The 18,321-nt window shown below is 45.9% G+C and overlaps 2 protein-coding genes across 3 annotated transcripts in view; both read right to left on the reverse strand.

The window, feature by feature from the left end:
* Positions 1–4,804, reverse strand: part of NACC2 (NACC family member 2) — a 60,414-nt gene extending 55,610 nt beyond the window's left edge. Inside the window, exon 1 of one of the 2 annotated variants that reach the window (XM_035113185.3) lies at positions 4,663–4,804. The gene's annotated coding sequence lies outside the window, so the exon portion shown is untranslated. Of the gene's footprint in view, positions 1–4,638 lie in introns of both variants that reach the window. The other variant, XM_035113183.3, reaches the window with a different exon arrangement.
* Positions 1,297–1,900, reverse strand: TMEM250 (transmembrane protein 250). The gene has a single exon (XM_088664712.1). The coding sequence runs from the start codon at positions 1,763–1,765 to the stop codon at positions 1,346–1,348; it is 420 nt and encodes a 139-aa protein (XP_088520838.1). The 5' UTR covers positions 1,766–1,900; the 3' UTR covers positions 1,297–1,345.
* Positions 4,805–18,321: the final 13,517 nt, after the last annotated feature.

Genomic DNA, 18,321 nt, shown 5'->3' on the forward strand with positions numbered 1-18,321 from the left:
AGCTTTAATCTGGAAATCATTGTAACACTGAAAGGAACTGGGGGTGGCTAATGTGAGAGGAAATCTCAGAATGAGGGGCAAGAATGCATCAATCCACATGCTCTTAGCTTTGTGGAATTCTCTTCCTCTGGAAGGGAAGCAGGACCCAACACCATTCAGTTTCCAATGTTTGTCAAAAATATTTTTCCCACCAAGCTTTCCCAAATTGGTCACTTATATTTTTGTGCCTTTTAATTCTTGTTGGCTTCACAGTTTTCATTGTTTTGAGATTTGTATTATGTTTCATTTTCTAATTTTGTACACCAGTGATTATAAATTCTGAAATAAAATAGATAAATGATAGTGCTGAAACAAACATTTCCTCAGAGTTCTGTATTTTGCATCCCTCAGCCAAGATACAGGGATGGGAGTACACAACTGTCTGTGTACAGGTTATGTTTTTTCAATAGTCTGAGCAAAAGAACAGCCCACAACTCTGCAGTGGAATGGCAACAGGCCGTTGAGGGGGCCGCCCCAAGAATGGCACTGGGGGCAGCAAGCACACAACACATCCCTCCCTCCAAGAGCAAACTCAGGAAAGACTGGAGAAAGAACAGCCACTGAGCAACAGGAAGAAAGAGCCCCCAAAAGTTTGCAGAAGTACATCAAATACTTTTAAAGAAAGAATGAGGATTCAGCATACTTAGTGGCCACCTAATTTTGAGTGCTAGTTGGAAAAGAAAACAAGGGGAGGATGGAACGGAGTACCCTGGAGGTTATCTTGGCTGGTCCCTGTTAAGAGGCTGGAATGGATTGCAACAATTTGTTGCAGGGCCACTTGTATACCATTAGATTCCAAAAGAGATGGCTTTTGGATGGCTCTAAAAGAGATTAGACAAATTCATTAAGCAGAATGCTACTAGCCATGATGGCTATACTCTGCCTCCACAGTTGGGGGCAGCAACACTTCCAAATACCGTTTTCTGGAAACCACAGGAGGGGAGAGGGCTCTTGTGCTTGAATCCTGCTTGTGGGCTTCCCAATGAGGCATCTGGCTGGCCACTGTGAGGACAGGACGCTGGACTAGATGGGCCATTGGCCACATATGGCAGGTGCTTATGTTAAAAAATGAAGCAGATAAAAATGGATTTGTTTTCCACATATTACCAACCAAAGGCAATGAAGAATTAGAAATGAATTTCCAAGTCAACTTCCAATCCTTACTTCTAAGGGAGTACCCATTAATTTATAAACCTCAGCAGCAGGACTAAGTGAGGGAGAAGAGGACGCATTCACACATACAAGACCTAACCCAAGTTAGAGTCCAACATGCCTCCTTGACCGACATGCACTGGTTTTTATTTATTCACATATCCACAAAGACCATGAAGCACCAGCCCAGCCCCCCCACCAGCAGCATGGTGACATGGATGCCATAGATGAGCAGTTCGTTGAAGAGGCTAAAGTCCACACGCCTCCTTCCCAGCAACAGCAGGATGATGGAGAGTTTGTACTGGAAACGGAGAAAGACCCGGATGCTGAGGTACTGGAGGCAAAACAAGACAGACAGCACCACCCACAGGATGGAGGTAAACAGGCTGCAGCTGAAGTACAGCAAGAAACGGATGAAGCCGTACATCCACCGGGACTTCAGGTAGATGTCAAAGTTGTTGTACTTGGTGCGCACCAAGTGGGTGGTCCTGACCGGCCCACAGGCAGAGTGCAGGCATGTTGTGTGGGGGCCATGGAAAGAGCGAACCCGCCGCGGGATGGGGATGACAGGCATCAGGCACCACCCCACCTTCTACAGAGCCAGAGAGCAGGGATTGCATGGGAGGACCCAGGCAGCATCCGTGAAGGTGGAGATGGAGGGGAAGACCGGCGACCCAGGAGCACAAGCACTTGCTGGGATGGAGGCTGCCTGCAGGAAGGAACAGAAGGAGAGTCAGGTTGAGAAAAAACCTGAGAGGGCGGGGAGGGCTGGAAGACTGGCTCCAAAACCAGGGCCCATCTGCACCCATGCTGGCCAAAGGCTGCTTCCCAGACAGCAGCCAAAAGCAGTCACCCAGAGCCACCTGTCACACAGTGGAAACTATAGCTTGCTCCCACAAGAGGCCAACCTGGATGAATTATAAAGAGAAGACAAAGTCATGAAGGAGGAAAAGGGTATCAATGGCTACTGTTCACAATGGCAATGTTCTCCCTTTGCTGTCAGAGGCAGTATGCCTCTGAGTACCAGTTGCTGGGAATTGCAAGTGGGGAGAGTGCTGTTGCATTCAGGTTCTGCTTGCAGGTTTCTCTTTGGGGCATCTGGTTGGCTACTATGAGAATATGATGCTGGGTTAGATGGACCACCTCTGGTCTGATTGTGCAGGCCGCTGTTATATGTAAAGTCAAGCCTGGCCTGGCCCATGAATGCTCCAAAACATTTCCAGATTGTAAACTGGTCAACTCACTCTAAGATTTTCCTAGCCATTCGCCAAGCCTGGAAAATTACCAATGGAACAAGTGCAAGAGAACAACTATTGGAGGGAAGTCTATGGAGATCTTAATACATTAGGAAGAGGACCACAGGTGAACAGCTTATGCAAAATTCTCACACCATATAAGTAGGTTAAAAACTGACGGATGGTGAATCCCAAACCATTGGCTGAGCTGCTGGAAAGTAAAATAAAATAAAATTCAGCAACTAGACTAGAATGTCATCAATAAAATGCCAAAAAACAATTTAGCTTTGGTAAAGAAGTAGGTTGGTTTGGATGACGAAAAGCCTGGTCAAGAACCCAGATGTTTTCTTCCATAATAGGAGAATTTTAAAAGGCCATTTTACATATGGCATGTTGTCACAGGCACAAGGAAAAGCCCACATACAATACACCATCATGTATGTAAAATGTACATTCATTTGCATCTGAAAGGACCCTTTCAGAGGCTACCTATAACATTTCCCCTGCATCTGTCATGTTTTAAACACACAGTACTTCAAGCTACGAGGCTTCTTATGAGAGGGGTTTTTTTAAGCCCATGGCTTCACTGCTACACCAGAGGATGTTTGAGGGCTTGATTTTCTGATCAATCAATCCTGCCTAACACCCCTGCAATGAATCCCACCCACTAGAAGATCTCCAGAGAGCTGATGAGAGCACAGGGGATTCATCAGACACGTTTATTACTCATTATCTACACTGCAGCAATGAGTCCAGACCACAGTCAACTTGCCATACACAGTTCCATTCTGACAACAGTACCCCCAAGGAAAGTACCTGAAAAACATTAACTATGAGACAAATTTGCCCAGACAAACACACAATGTGTTGCTAAACTCTATGATGCAACAGCAATTTGTATTCTTAAACTACTTTGCCTCCACAGCATAGCCCCTACCAGCCACTTACAATATGGAACACAGTCATCAATTTAAAATCTCTGCTTATACCTTATATGTGGAGATGAACAAGATGTGGATTTGGGGAGCTTATCATCATCATGCTCGATGACCTCTCATGAAGGTCACTAACCCTCTTTTGCCACTTGCGCACTACAGCTTCAGATCAAGAATCCAGCTCAGATTTCCCACTCATGCAAGCTGTGATTTATTCCGCACAAGTAAATCACCGGAAGCAAATATGACCCCTACTCAAGAGGCATGTCTGCAAATAAACAATGAATGCACAAATGAGTGAATCTTGTCTGCATCTTATTTCTCACTAGGCAACTTTTCTGCCATGATGTAGCAATCTCTTTTACTCAGATGTAGGTTTGTTGATAAGCAGTGCTTTTCACCTAGAGAAAAATTGCTGGTACTCACTATGAAATTGTTACAGTAAACTTTTAACCAATGCTTTTCTTCTAGGGGAAAAAGGTGCCGGTACTGCATACCCCTGAGTACCCCCAGAAAAAAAGCACCGTCTATTCCTACAAAGGTCTTCCATCTGAATTTACCAGTACAGTATAACATAAAAGATGTCTCTTGCTTCCCTGTCAACTATCACACATAGAAAGGTGGCCAATAAAGGGTCAGACCATTGACCCGTCTTGCCCACCTGCATCGACTGGCAGCAGTTCTCCAGGGCTTCAGGCAGGATTCCAGCCCTACATGGAGGAGATGCTACCTTCCGCAGACCACGCTCTACACTAACCAAAGCAGAGATCCTTCCTGCCACCCTCTGCAGGGCCTTCCTTAAGCCCCACTTTCACAGGGGTGAACAAGGCAAAGGAGGGACTCTCAACAGCAGGAGCATGGCTGGTGCTCTGGTGACCCCATGGAAGCTGGGAAGCTGCCCCACAGAGCAGCGCAGTCATCAGCAGTCGCCAGGCAGGAGCATGTTTTGCAGTGCAAAAGGCAGGCGGCCTCAACTCTTCCAGGCTGCCCAAAGGGCCGGTCATCCATTCACCCGTTTGTTTGGCTGCGTGGGGGTGAGAGGGGCGGTGAATAGGGTGGGGCAGGCAGAAGCCGGGCCAGCCCCAACGAATCCGCCCAGCCTACTTCGCAGGGCTGCTGTGGGGATTATAACTACGGGGAGGAGGGCAGCGAGTCCACGTGCAGCGCCCTGAACTCCCTCAAGGGGCTGAAGCACCATCGCCGTCGGGACTTCCAGAAGCCCTTTGCCCTTCCCAACCCTTCCAGGCATTATCGGGGCTCTCTCGCCTCACACTCACCCGCGGGGCATTCCGTGGACTCACCGGGGGCCAGCGGAGGCGGAGGAGACTATCCATGGCTAGGGAGGGACTGGAGGGAGGGAAGGAGGGACGGACGGCGGCGGCACCACGACTGATCTGTCTCTCTTGTCCCCTCAGCTTTTCTGCCTTCCTTCCTTTGGCCCAGCGGCGAGGAAAGAGCCGCGCGGGCCGATGGCATCATCGCAAGGCGCCAATCCGCCGCGGCCTCCAAGGCGGAAGTGCGAACCGGGAAGCCGTTACCTAGCAACTGAGAGGAAAGTCCGAGGCCTGCTGGGCCCTTGGGGTACATTTAATGACATGCATCAAAGTGGCGTCATATTGCTTTAAGGCAATCGTGGCTCTGCACCTCCTTCCCAAATAATAAAAGAATACTGGGAAATGTAGTTTGTGTAAGGTACTGGAGATGGGTACGAGGCTCTACTGTTACAATTCCCGGAGTTACTTGCGAAAAAGGATTGATTGCTAAACCACTCTGCAAACTGCGGCTCACAGATGCCAGGGTTCTTGGAGCGGGGGGCGGGGGGGGAGAGAGCCAGGGCTCTTTAAAGTGGTCTCATAGCGCTTTCGGTTCATAGTGTGAACATACAATTGATTTACTTTCTCCTGCCTGGAAAGGGAAAGCTGGAAAAATGAAAGGCAGGATGGGGTCTCTAGCCCTCAAGCGGTTGTGCTGTTGGGAGCCACAGGGGTAAGCAATATCTGGAGTGGCACAGGTGCTTCTCACCCTTGAAAGCTCTCCTTTTTTCGATTTTTACCACTAATCCCATCGACAACAACTCCCACATTGGGAAAATTCACTGCCCTGTTGATTGTTTAACTGTAGTAAAAGAAGCCCTTTTCTTTAGGATTGGGAAATCAACCATTATTTTGTTACGCTGTTAACTGCGGCATTGGATTTTTATTTCAATCTCCCACATATATTTTACCCCACACCTTCAGCCTGCAAAGGCAGCTAACACAAATGAATAAAAACAATATGGGATAAAATCAGCTGTTGATGATATGTGGCTTCCCACACTACCCGGGATATTTTGCTTGTCTTGCAAATTTCCTGGGAACCACCCTAAGCCTGGCAAAATCACTTGAGGAAGGTACAGAGCAGGGCACTCAGGAGATAGGGGGTGCTCTGGCATAGGCATGTGTGTCCTGGCAAGCGTGCCAAGGGCTATCAGGCATCCCCAAACTTCAGCCCTCCATATGTTTTGGACTACAATTCCCATCTTCCCTGACCACTGGTCCTGTTAGCTAGGGATCATGGGAGTTGTAGGCCAAAACATCTGGAGGGCCGCAGTTTGGGGATGCCTGGGCTAGATTTTTTGGCCCCCAGGCCTGAGATTCCCCACCCCTGCTAGAGAAGTTAGTTTACCATTGAGTTTAATACATATGTATTAATATGGAGCTGTACATATATACATAATGAAATAATTGAGACCAGGGCTGGCCCATGCCCCGTCTAATAATAAATTGTCATGGTGGGCAAACACCCACTTCTGGAGCCAGTCATCTGTACATAGCTGCCAAGTTATCCCTTTTTTAAAGGGATTTTCCCTTATGCTGAATAGGCTTCCTCGCGAGAAAAGGGAAAACTTGGCAGCTATGCATCTGTATCAATGAAATTTTCTTTCCCTGCCATGAATGGATAACACACAACAACAACAACTGCTGCATTCTCACGGCATGAAATCACCACCAGGGAGGTTTTGGCCTGCATTCATGTTTGTAAAAAAAATGAAATGAAGGCTGTGATTAGCCTAAATAGTTACCTGCAATTGCTTTCATATGTTCAATGAACCTCTTCAAGCAGTACCCACCACACTGCAAAAAAAGAATTGTAGATTATATATGGAATTACCTTTACTGAAGCTAATGCTGAATTTATATAAGCAGAGGTGCTGTGCTTTTTGCTACCTGTGACAAGGGAGCTGCGGTGCCCCCAGGGGTCCTTGTGGCTCTACTAATTTTAGTAGTGACAAAACTCACCTTCTTGTTGATTGTATGTGTAAGCATTGACAAGGAGGAAGAGGTGAGGCTCACTGCAATAAGTATAACCCATCAGTCCAAATCAGTCACTGGCAAGGGACAGGGTGTTTGATGGTCACCTGGGAAGACAAACACACACATTTGTTTGTCACTTGTTGCCATATAAATGCTAACTTGTACTTCTTTTTCAAACTTTTAATAAATTGTATGCATTCCTAAAGATTTATAGCAACACTGAAGAGCTCCAAATATTATTTTCAATATATTTGTCACTTTGTCACTAGAACAACACCAAGGTGGCAAAAACCTGGTCTTCAAAATAAATTATAAATATATGCATCTTAAAAGCGTTTATTTTGGTCATTAATAGTTGATAGGGGACCCTCCTGTGCAGATTTAAAAGTTAAATTATGCAAAATCAAAATTAAACCTTATAATAGTTTATCAAACATGCATTAAACTGTCATGTTCAAATAAATCCTCTCAATTAAATCACTTCAGATTGTGATTGCATTTACTAATTTAATCAACAGTAAGAATAAACTGGATCACCAGGAGTGATGAATTACAAGAGGGTTAAACACTAAGAGGCAGAAGGGAAAGAGCAGGTGGGAACAACTTGCAGTGAGAAACGCTGGACAGCATAATGTGCAAACCTTTCCAAAAGGTGGCAGCTTAGCAGCAACAAAATCCAGCTGGAACAAAATTCCCAGCTAGAATATTCATAAGAGCAGCATTGCTTAGCAAAGCAACCACAGAATAGCAGGAAAGGGACTTCTGGACACCTGAGCCCAAGCTAGGGTGAGCCCAAGCTAGGAGCCCAAGCTAGGAGAGGAAAGAGTGAACTTCTGATAACTTAAGATTTTGTCACCAGTTATGCCAACTCTACATCTTCAAAACAGGAGCTCTAAATTTAATTAGGAGAGTAGTACTTGAGAAGGGAGCATTTAACCCTTCCATCACTGCCATGGGCCTCAGGAAAAGACAAACATCTCATGCACACCTATTTGCCACTTGGATGGGGAGTTTAGAGACGATGAATCCCCAGGGACAACCATCAGTCTCAATTATGTTTATGTGGTTTCCCGCTCCCATTATTCTCACAACAGCCCTGTGAAGTAGGCTAGGCCAGGAGACGATCAGTCCTGCTCCAGTTGGTACAACGTGTGGGGAGGCACCAAGCCAAATTACAAAACAACTGTCTAACCTGTAAAAAAACAGAATAAGGCACAAGCAATCTCAGTCCGAAATATGATCCTGGAGCAGCAGCAGAAGACAGCAGTCCAGACACAGAGGGGATCTATTCTGAGCAAAGTCCAACAAAAGGCCCTCTTCCACCTACAGGGAGCTAGAAACTAATGGTGTTCTAGCAACTGGGGTGCTCAAAATAAGGACTAATATAACCTGGCCTTCCACACCCACACCTGCTCGCAGCAGCTGGTGTTCTGAGAGCCCTTACTGTTCAGGACCCCTTTATTCCTGAATAGCATATGACTCGGGACCCTCAGCTATGCACTTCATTGGACCTTGGGTTTTAGTTGCCTATGCTCCCTTATGGGACAAAGCAAAACTATTTTCAAAACGGTTTTTAAAGTCAGTGGCAGACCTACATTTTTGGGATCCTGAAGCTTGAACTGTAATGGGAGGGGCCCTTTGCAACCAGTAACAAGGTCTGGGTAACCACTGTTATCTTCTTTATTGGGGTTGTTCTACGACAGATCACTTTTTAAAAAGAAAAAGTACTATATGTCCATTAAGAAAAAAATGCTGTGATTTACTGGATTATGTCACATGTCAAAGTCACCTGATGTGAATAAAAAATTCCTAGTCTTATTGTTCTTAGGCATTTGACTCAAATTGGGTCTACTAGACCCAATTTTTTAAAGGAATGTGGACTAAGGGATTAGGGGCCCGGAAGCTTAAGCTTCATTAGTTTCGTAGTATATCTTCCCCTGTTTAAAGTAAGGCCCATTCTTTGTGCCAATCCCCATAAAATCTTCCCTGGAGTTCTTTCGGAGGAATTCTTTATTGGGAGTGCTTCTGATGTTTGGCCATTAGGCGGAGCCCTTAGCAAGAAGATAGCTCCCTCCAATAGGGTTGATAAAAGGAAAAGAATTAAATTTGCTCCTAAAAGGTGGGGATGGGATCTACCCTCGCATTGTTTTTAAATGGAGTGAGGTCATTCTTACAACTTGTAATTACTCAAGCGATGAACACCTCAAAGTGCAGAGAAAGAGGAAACAAAAATGATCAAGAAGCTAGGGAGCAATACCCTAATGGGTCTTTTTATTTTAAAAAAAATATATGCTTAAGTGGGGACAAAATCGAAGTGTATGAATGACAAGGACAGAGAAGTTTTTCTCCTCTCATAACACTGAAAGTCTGTGGATATCCAATGAAGCTTAATGTTGGAAAATTTAGGACGGGGGGGGGGAGTCATTCACGCAGCACATAATTAAACTGTGGAACTTGCTCCCACGGGAGTCAGTGATGACCATGAGCCTTGATGGCTTTAAAAGAGGATTAGACAAATTCATAGAGGAAAAAGAGCTGTCAATGGCTACTAATGACAATGGCTATGATCTGCCTCCACTGTACTGTTTCTGAATTTTCAGTTGCTGGAAGCCATTGAGGGGTGCACACTTGTGCTCAGGTCCTGCTGGTGGGTTTCCAACTGAGGGCATATGAGTAACCTATGTGAGAAGTGGATATTCAGCTAGATGAGCTATTTGCCTGATCCCGTAGGGCTCTTACTGTGTTCTTATGTGTGACTTGGTTGGCGGAAGACTTCTTCCTGGTGATTGTGCCATGTGGTGATTGGAGCCTTCCCTGTGTGGCCTTGTTGGTGGTACACAATGTCCTTCCTCTCTGTTAGGTGGCACCAGTGTGGCCAGGGACCCTGAGGAAATTGCTATTGTTTATTCCCCTCTCTTTCTACATTTGCCTGATGAGATGGAGATCATGAAAGCATAAGACACAGTGATGGATTTGTGAGACACTTTTGTAGTCTTTGCACAACTATTCCTGTGCTTTCTGCTTTGCTCCTGAGAGCACTAAGGACTGTGAAGATGCCACAACGAGGCAAGAGAGGCACCAGTGCCATAACACACCCTTATCCCAACAGTTGCCCAGCTCAAAATGAGAAATAACAATTCTCTTTTAATAGAATTTCTTCAGAAAGTAAGATCAATTACCAGCTATAATAATGCTCCCAATGTTTTTAATCAAAGCTTTTAATTAAAACTACAAGAGTGACTGCTTCAGCAACCAAACCCCTCACCTTCCCCAGGGGACTATGTGACTCTTTGGGGTAATTTACACAGGCCAGCTCAGTTAAAGGAGTTATAATACTAGAAAACAGGTTAAAACTCGCATCAAATTTCCAAGCATCTGGACAGACTTATCTAAACAGGAATGTTTTTAGCAGATGACAAAAAGAGTACAGCAAAAGCACCTGCTTTGGCAAGGGGTTCCAAAGTGTATGTGCAGCTACACTAAACGATGGGAGAAGGAAAGGGGTTGTGCCAGGGGCTTGAAGGGTCCTTTTCTGCACTAGTACAGGAAGCCTCCAAGAAGTGTGTTTTTAAAGCTTTACAGACAGAGGCACATATCTGAGCTCAGTCCGGATGTGGACTCCCATTTTAAAGGGAAAGGACCTCTCCAAATAAAAGGATGGCTGTGATTCTGAGAATCAGTCCCTGTCCATATTGCAGGTGTTTCCCCACCAGACATTAAGAAATCAGAAAAAATAAAACTGGATTTCCAAGGAGAGACATCTGCCAAGTGGCCTTGGTGCCTCCGTGCCCCTCTTTTAGTCTTGTTTGGCATACAATATGCCCGCAGGGCAGGGGGGGGGCCACCCTCCCTTTCTTAAGAAGATCAGGCGTCTTTATGTAACCCATTTTTCCTTAACACTAAGTTAAGTCCTTTGTCAGGATTACAGGCTTCAGAAACATCTGTGTGGGCTTGGGGACCACATATATGTCCAGAGAATGGCAGGAAAGAATAGCAAATATTAACCTTCTAAGTGAGACATTTTTAAAAACAACAACAACATCCAAGCTAGAAGATCCAAATGTATTATTGGGATGTAGCTAGTAATGGTTAGAGCATTGGACTAAGACCTGGAAGAAACCAAGGTTCAAATCCCCCCCCCACACACACACAGCCACAAAGCTCACTGCCTCTCAGCCTAACCTACTTCACAGGGTTGTCATAGGAATTAAATGTGGAGAAAAGTAGAACCATGTATGCCACCTTGTGCTTCTCAGAGGAAAAGGTGAGGTCATAGGGTCATAGAACTGTAGGGTTGGAATAAGATGGAATGATCTTTAAAGGTTTGCTTATTAATATCCTGCAGAAATGCTCAAAACACATTGCCTCCATCAGAGTGATATAAGAAACTGAAGTTCCATGAAATAAATGCATGTACATAAGTGCATTAATACCCACCCACAAGTACAGAAACATAAACCCACATGTGAGTTCACAAACAAAAAAGTGGCCTTTAAGTCAATGTGCTAGCTGTCAAATGGGCTAACCACTGGAGGCGCTATGCCAAGTGCCCTAAACCATTGGTTTTCAGCCAGTAAGCCATGGCATCATCACCTTGCCGACAAAGGTCCGTATAGTTAAAGCTATGGTTTTCCCAGTAGTGATGTATGGAAGTGAGAGCTGGACCATAAAGAAGGCTGAAGAATTGATGCTTTTGAATTATGGTGCTGGAAGAGACTCTTGAGAGTCCCATGGACTGCAAGAAGATCAAACCTATCCATTCTGAAGGAAATCAGCCCTGAATGCTCCCTGGAAGGACAGATAGTGAAGCTGAGGCTCCAATACTTTGGCCACCTCATGAGAAGAGAAGAATCCTTGGAAAAGACCCTGATGTTGGGAAAGATGGAGGGCACTAGGAGAAGGGGACGACAGAGGACAAGATGGTTGGACAGTGTTCTCGAAGCTACGAACATGAGTTTGACCAAACTGCGGGAGGCAGTGCAAGACAGGAGTGCCTGGCGTGCTATGGTCCATGGGGTCACGAAGAGTCGGACACGACTAAACGACTAAACAACAACAAGCCATGGCACCCTGGGATGACTTGAGGAGCATTAGGGGGGGGTTGTCCTTTCATTAACTTGCAGCCAATATCTTACCAAAATAAAACAGCAGCAAAGTTCCTTATTTTTACACAGAGGTATTGAGAAATGCAAGAAAATAGCAAAGGAGCTTGATGGTGTGTGTGCCTTGATGTATGTGTGCTCTGGAAGGAAGGATTTACAAATAACCCTGAAAGTGAGGAGTGTCTTCTGTGTTTCTCTCTCCTTCTACCATCAACACTCCACACACACACCCCTCTTCTTCTCTTCCTCTCCCCACAGGCAACCCAACTCTTTCCTAACAGTCACCCAGCTTTATGGGGACAGGGAGAATGTGTGTGTCCTGTGTTGTGTGTTTCTTGCTTTCCTTCACCACAGAAACAAAACATTTCTGCTTCTGATCTTCATCTTGTTTTGCCCTCTCTATCCCCACCCCACCATGTGCACGTTAATTTTGGGGAAGGTAGGCTGGGGCTGCCATGTGGAATTTGTCAGCTCAGCCTTGCAGAGCATGGTGTTGCGTGGGTTCCCATCAGCACATGCACTCCCACTTGCACTAGCACCAAAAATTATGCTGAAAGGGGGCAAGGCAGAATGGGGAAATCCCCACTTAGCTCATCCTGTAACAGAACGCCAGTGTAAGCGGCTTTCACAAAAGAACCGCAGAAAGAATGTGGTTGGTCAAGGGAGTTGTGGACTCAAAAAGGTTGTAAACCACTGCCCCAAACTGATCATATCTGTTGATAATTAGAAGTGCATGCCTTCAAAAAATAATCAATATACAAACCTTGCTCTGTGTTTTGTGAATGTAAATGTCAAAATTATGAATGAAATAGTATATTTATGAATGGAGCTCATCAACCAAAAGTCACAATATTGTACATAGGGTGAACTGTGGCGGCTCAGGCAATGGTGTTTGACCCATCTTTAACCCTCCATCATGTTCCTGACCTGCTGGCATGTAGCCAGGATCTTCCTTGGGAAATGTCAAATTCCAGACAGGTTGCACAGTTCTTAGAAGTTCTTTATACTTTTAGCAAGTTTCATCTCTCCCCAGTGAGTTGTGGTAGAATGTGGGTGCATTTTGGGACCATGGCCTTTGGCATGACAGCTCTCCCACTGGATACCATCTGGATTCCATCCCTCCTATTTGCACTGGGCTTGTGTCCCGGTCCCTCTCTTCCCACAGCCTTCACTGAAAAGTGTTTCCCTGGCAATCCTCCTGCCTCTTACAAGCTAAGGAAACAAGGGCCACCTTCTATGAACGCTTGCTCCCTTAGCAATGTCAGTGTGGCCAATTCAATGATAGTGCAGGGGAAAGAATGGTCCCCTTGCTTCCTGAAGCATCCCTGTCACTTCATAGCAATCGATTGCAGGCAACAGGTGTGGCTATATTGGAGATAGTAAAGAGGATGGAAACAGAGCCTGCCCCCTTGCTTTGGATGCCAGATCTGAGGAGCCCCACTCAGTACTGGTGTGACTGGGCAGACACAGGACAGAGATAGAGCCCAGAACTTCCCTTTGGGTTTGAACCCCTGTGCAATGAACATAATCAGTCGGCAAATTGGCCTGGTGCCGGTTAAATCGTCAGACCCCAGTGGACTTTGCAAAACGGGGAAGCTGTCGCCCCTTCATGGTTGCCAGATTTTTGGGGGGGGGAAATAAGGCGGGGAGCTTTGAGGGATCCCCACACACCACAGAAGACGCAGGAGCCTGTTAAAGGGATTGCTAGATGGTCAGAGAAAAGACAGAGTCAATGCAACCAATAATACCAGAGCAATAGCAGCCAGTAGACTTTGATCCATTTATTACAGTTGCAACTTGGTCCTTACAGAATAATCTGCAGAGAACCCTGAACAAAAGCGTGTTTGACATTTTATACTTTTTGTTTTTGGGAGGGCCTCCTGGCAGAGTTACCACCCAAATCATCACAGAACATCAGGCAAATATAATGGGAGTGGGAGGTGGGTGCATCAAGCCGCTATCAGTGGTGGCAGCCAGCAAAGATGCACATCGCACTGTGGCTTCTGTTGCTTTCCTGCTGACTGAGAAAAGATGCTCTGCCTCAGTGCCAGGGAAAGGTAGTGCCATGGTGCCTTGCAGTGAGGGCAATCAGCTGTCCTGTTTCCTCTCAGCATGAGGGGAAGGAAGATCAGTGTCGTTATCGGCTGAGATCATCATGAGTTATTGGTGGTGCCTTGAAATTGGCTGCCCTGCTATCCTTTGCGTGAGGAGCCATATATTGCTGCATATTGCCGGGTCAAAATCGTCAGCGCAGTGTGATTTCAAAACGGATTTTGGCAAAATATATTGAAAAATCACACAGCACTAAATCAGACAATAAAATTTGTGATATTACCCCCGGGTGTGTTCCATGGACCCCAAGGGGTCCTCGGGCCCCTTATTGGGAACCACTGGTCTAAAGTATAGACCAGAGCTTTCCAAACTTTCCACATTGGTTTTTAGACATGCATCATTTTGCAACACAGTAATTCAGTTTTTTGAATTACAGTAATTTGCAACACAGTAATTCAGTTTTTTGAATTACAGAAAACTGTAATTCACAGTGTAAAACACAGTGTACAACTGTACAACTACAAAACACAGGTGGTGCTGTGGGTTAAACCACTGAGCCTAGGGCTTGCTGATCAGAAGGTTGGCAGTTCGAATCCCTGCAACGGGGTGAGCTCCTGTTGCTCGGTCCCAGCTCCTGCCCACCTAGCAGTTCGAAAGCACATCAAAGTGCAAGTAGATAAATAGGGACCGCTCCGGTGGGAAGGTAAACGGCATTTCCGTGCACTGCTCTGGTTTGCCAGAAGCAGCTTTGTCATGCTGGCCACAGGACCCGGAAGCTGTCTGCCTCGGCCTATAGAGCGAGATGAGCGCCGCAACCCCAGAGTCGGACACTACTGGACCTGATGGTCAAGGGCCCCTTTACCTTTAATTCAGTTTTACTAGCAAACTGGAGGTTAAACTAACCCCTTTCGAGCCCTGGGTGGAACGTGGGGAGTGTTTACACAACACACCTACGCATTGCAGCCAAAACACTAATGTCTCGTGACACACAGTTTGGAAAGCTCTGGCATAGACTATTATAGTTTGAATGGATATCAGCGTGGCTACAGTGCAAGGTGGTGATAGGTTTTGTGTGTGATGTATATGCAGGGGTGAATTTAGCTATATGCATCTCAATATATGTGTGTGCATGTAGTGATATTTGCACAAGGTGATTTTTTTAAAAAACGAGGATGTTTGAGTCCCCTCATTCATCCACCTCAGAACACAGGTCAGCAGTGGTGGTGGTGTTTTGCACCCATACAAATTTTATGCAGATCTCTGCCCCTTATTTTTCACCCTATTTTTGGCACCCTATGTGAGAATGAGAGGGAGCACCATTCTCTCTCCAACCTCCTCCTGCTTGGATTAAGCTGTGTGTGTAGACAGCCTCTGTCGCCTGCTCCTGCCTGTTTCCCCACCCAAGGAATCCATATAGACTCCCAAGCCCAACCTCGGAGATTCCGCTTCAGAGGAGGCCATTAGCGTAATGATGGGAGGTCACAAAGTTCAGTCCAAAATGTCAATTTTCATTTGGCAAAATGGCCCTGTGTGAGGAGCGGGCAAGCTTCCATCCTCCCTCTGGAAGGATCCTTCTGGCTCCTTCAGTCATTGCTCCCGGTGGGCCCTGCCTTGCCCAGCTGATTTGAGGTGCCAATAGCTTTGGGAGCCAATGCAATTATCAATAAGGGTCACAATTGTTTGCTTCCTAGATGGCCTTTCCCTCCTGAACGGCCATTATGGGGCTGTGGGTCTTTATGAGTTTATTGACAAGCCACACACCTCATTCATTTCACACCAGAATAATGTTGGTCGGCCATCCTCCATGCCCGCATCTGCCTCAGCACCAGAGGCCTGCTGTAGGTACTCTGCACATGATCCATAGCCATGATCCCACAGTCATGCCAGCTTCCCCTAGGGCTGGTATGGATATGAATGGAGCCCCACTGCAGGCTGCCCAACTCTGGTTTCGGGCTTGTCCTTGCAATGCTTAGTGATCAGATTGCTTGGCCTTGATTATCTTTTCCCAAAGAGTGAGTATTGATTCCTTTTATTCTGATTTACGGCCTATTCCTGCCCCAAGAATTGAGGGAGGAGGCTCTGCAGGAGAGACCCAAGCAGTTGTGATTATTTGGCTGTGCAGAGTCACAAGCTGCTGCCAAAGGGGTGTTTAATTAAGTGGTTTAATTAGACTCTGGCAGTTTTAATTACCTTTTGTGATTATGGAATCTACTAAGGACACCACACATTCTGCAAGGGAATTACCAGTATATGGGAGCAAGAGGAGGCACCACACAAACAGCCCAGTGAAATGGGAATCCTTTCGCTCTGGACCAGAAAGCAGGAGAAGGGTCACCAGTGCATGGGGAGAATGCGGGTTTTATGTGGGGTGAAGGGAAGCACTGAATTTGCCACAGCCCTGTAAAGGGCAGGGGAGTGGATGACACACTGGGCCATGTGCTTCATGGGCAAGTAGTAGGAGAAGCCACGACCTGCCTTACTGCTAAGATTGGGGTGGGGGTCAGGAACTGACAAGTGAGTCTAAGGAAATCTCATCTATATTAAGGACCATTACGGTAAATGGGCAAGCCAATGCAAAGTGGAACTGAGCAGGAAGAGCAAACATGTTTTCTCTGCATTATGGAGTCATATAATTTCTGGCATCATGATGCCAGCTCATGGGGCCTTATGGCCATGCCTAGGAATGGAAAGCGGGTGTGGTTGTGTTTATGTCAAAGGAGAGGGTGTCAGCCTCGCCAGCCAAATAAAGGGGGAGCGGGAGAGAGATGAATAACCTTGGCTCACGATCTAGGGCTCCCCAGAAAGTAAGGCCAAATGACTGTTCAGGCACCTTAAGAGGGAAACCTTTGGTGCTTGGTCTTAGCACTACTTTCGGAGGGGCTCAGATTTAGATCTCGCCACCATTTTTACACAGACGCCCTCTGACACATGCAACAAACAGCACACAATCCCAGTGACCAAACAAATGTAAATCTAGATTTTGACACCCAAATGAGTGAAAGTGCCAATAATCGATCCAGCTTGCACAACACAGATCATCTGTTAAAAGCCTCCTTGTAAATCTCTGCATGAATTCACACTGTGGCAAAGTTAGCTCATGTGTGTTGCAGCAACAAAGGGACCTCCAGCTGACAATTGTTTTGACAGGACATACCATATTTTTCCGTCTATAAGACGCCCCCATGTATAAGAAGCCCCCTATTTTGGGGCACTCTGATTTAAGAAAATGGGGGGAGATGCCCCCCCCCGGTGTATAAGACGCTCCCCCAAATTTAGGGCATTATTTTTTAGGAGGAAAACCTAGTCTTATACAGTACACAGAAAAATAAGGTAAATATAAAAAGCACTGCTACTAACAGTAATTCCACATTTTAAGGAACATAGTCATGGTTTCCTTTTGGGACAACTTGGGGCTAGCTTCAGACTTGTTAAGCAAACTATGAAAGGGTAGAAATGAGTCATAGAATCATAGAATTGTAGAGTTGGTAGGGAACCCAAGTGAATCTAGTCCAACCCCCTGCAATGCAGGAATCTCAACTAAAGCATCCATAACCTCTGTTCATAAACCTACACCGAAGGAGCACCTGCAACCTCCCAAGGGAGTCTGTTCTACCATTGAACAGCTCTTACTGTCAACCAGAGTGCTCTCTGTTGTTGCATCCATGAAATCTGTCTCAGGCTAAGCTCTGGGTGTCTCACCTACCCCTGCCCATGGCTACTTGATGTCAGCCCACATATATTCCGGTAGTAAAAGGAGGCATCATTATTATTATTATTATTATTATTATTATTATTATTATTATTGGTTTTCTTGTATTTGAGGGAATCCTGCAGCAAACCAGATAGAGAATCATTAAGGGCAACGCCCCCCCCCCAAGTGATTTGACACTTTCCCCATGTCAGGAGGTCAGAAGAAGGGCCTGTAAATGAGCCATTGGGAGCTGCTCCTCTCTCTCCACCACTTTGTAATTATGTAAATATGTATATATGACAGCCCTGCCATTAATCCTTCTCACCCAGAAGAGGCAGTGGAATGAGATTTTGTAAATATTATGTGCATTAATCTGGCTAGCTATCATGGATTAATGGGCACAGGTGGTGGTGATGGTGATGATGATGATGGGATGCTCCTCAGAACAGCCTTCTCCCAGACCCCTTTCTTGCAAAAGGTCTCCAAAGGCTGGGCGCCATCCACAGGGGGGGGGGATTCCAGACTCTCGCTATTTTGGGGAGATTCAGTCACATCCAGCAAATTCAGGCTACGCAATTATAGCCAATTGGGAGGCTCCACTATAAGGCCTTTTGCTCCACAAGGAATTGGGCTGCCCCTCCCTGGTGGTCTGGGAAGGGACAAAATCATGATGGAAGGGAAGAAGAAAGTATATGGTGTGGGGAGAGGTAGTTCCCCCCCCCCTTTTATAACACTAATACTCAACAGGGTTGTCCAATGAAGCTGAATGTCAGACAGAAATGTTGGACAGAAATGCTAGACAGAAAATATAATAATAATAAT

The sequence above is a fragment of the Zootoca vivipara genome, chromosome Z2 (genome assembly GCF_965207765.1).
Source record: "Zootoca vivipara chromosome Z2, rZooViv2.hap1.1, whole genome shotgun sequence".
NCBI classification, from domain to species: domain Eukaryota; kingdom Metazoa; phylum Chordata; class Lepidosauria; order Squamata; family Lacertidae; genus Zootoca; species Zootoca vivipara.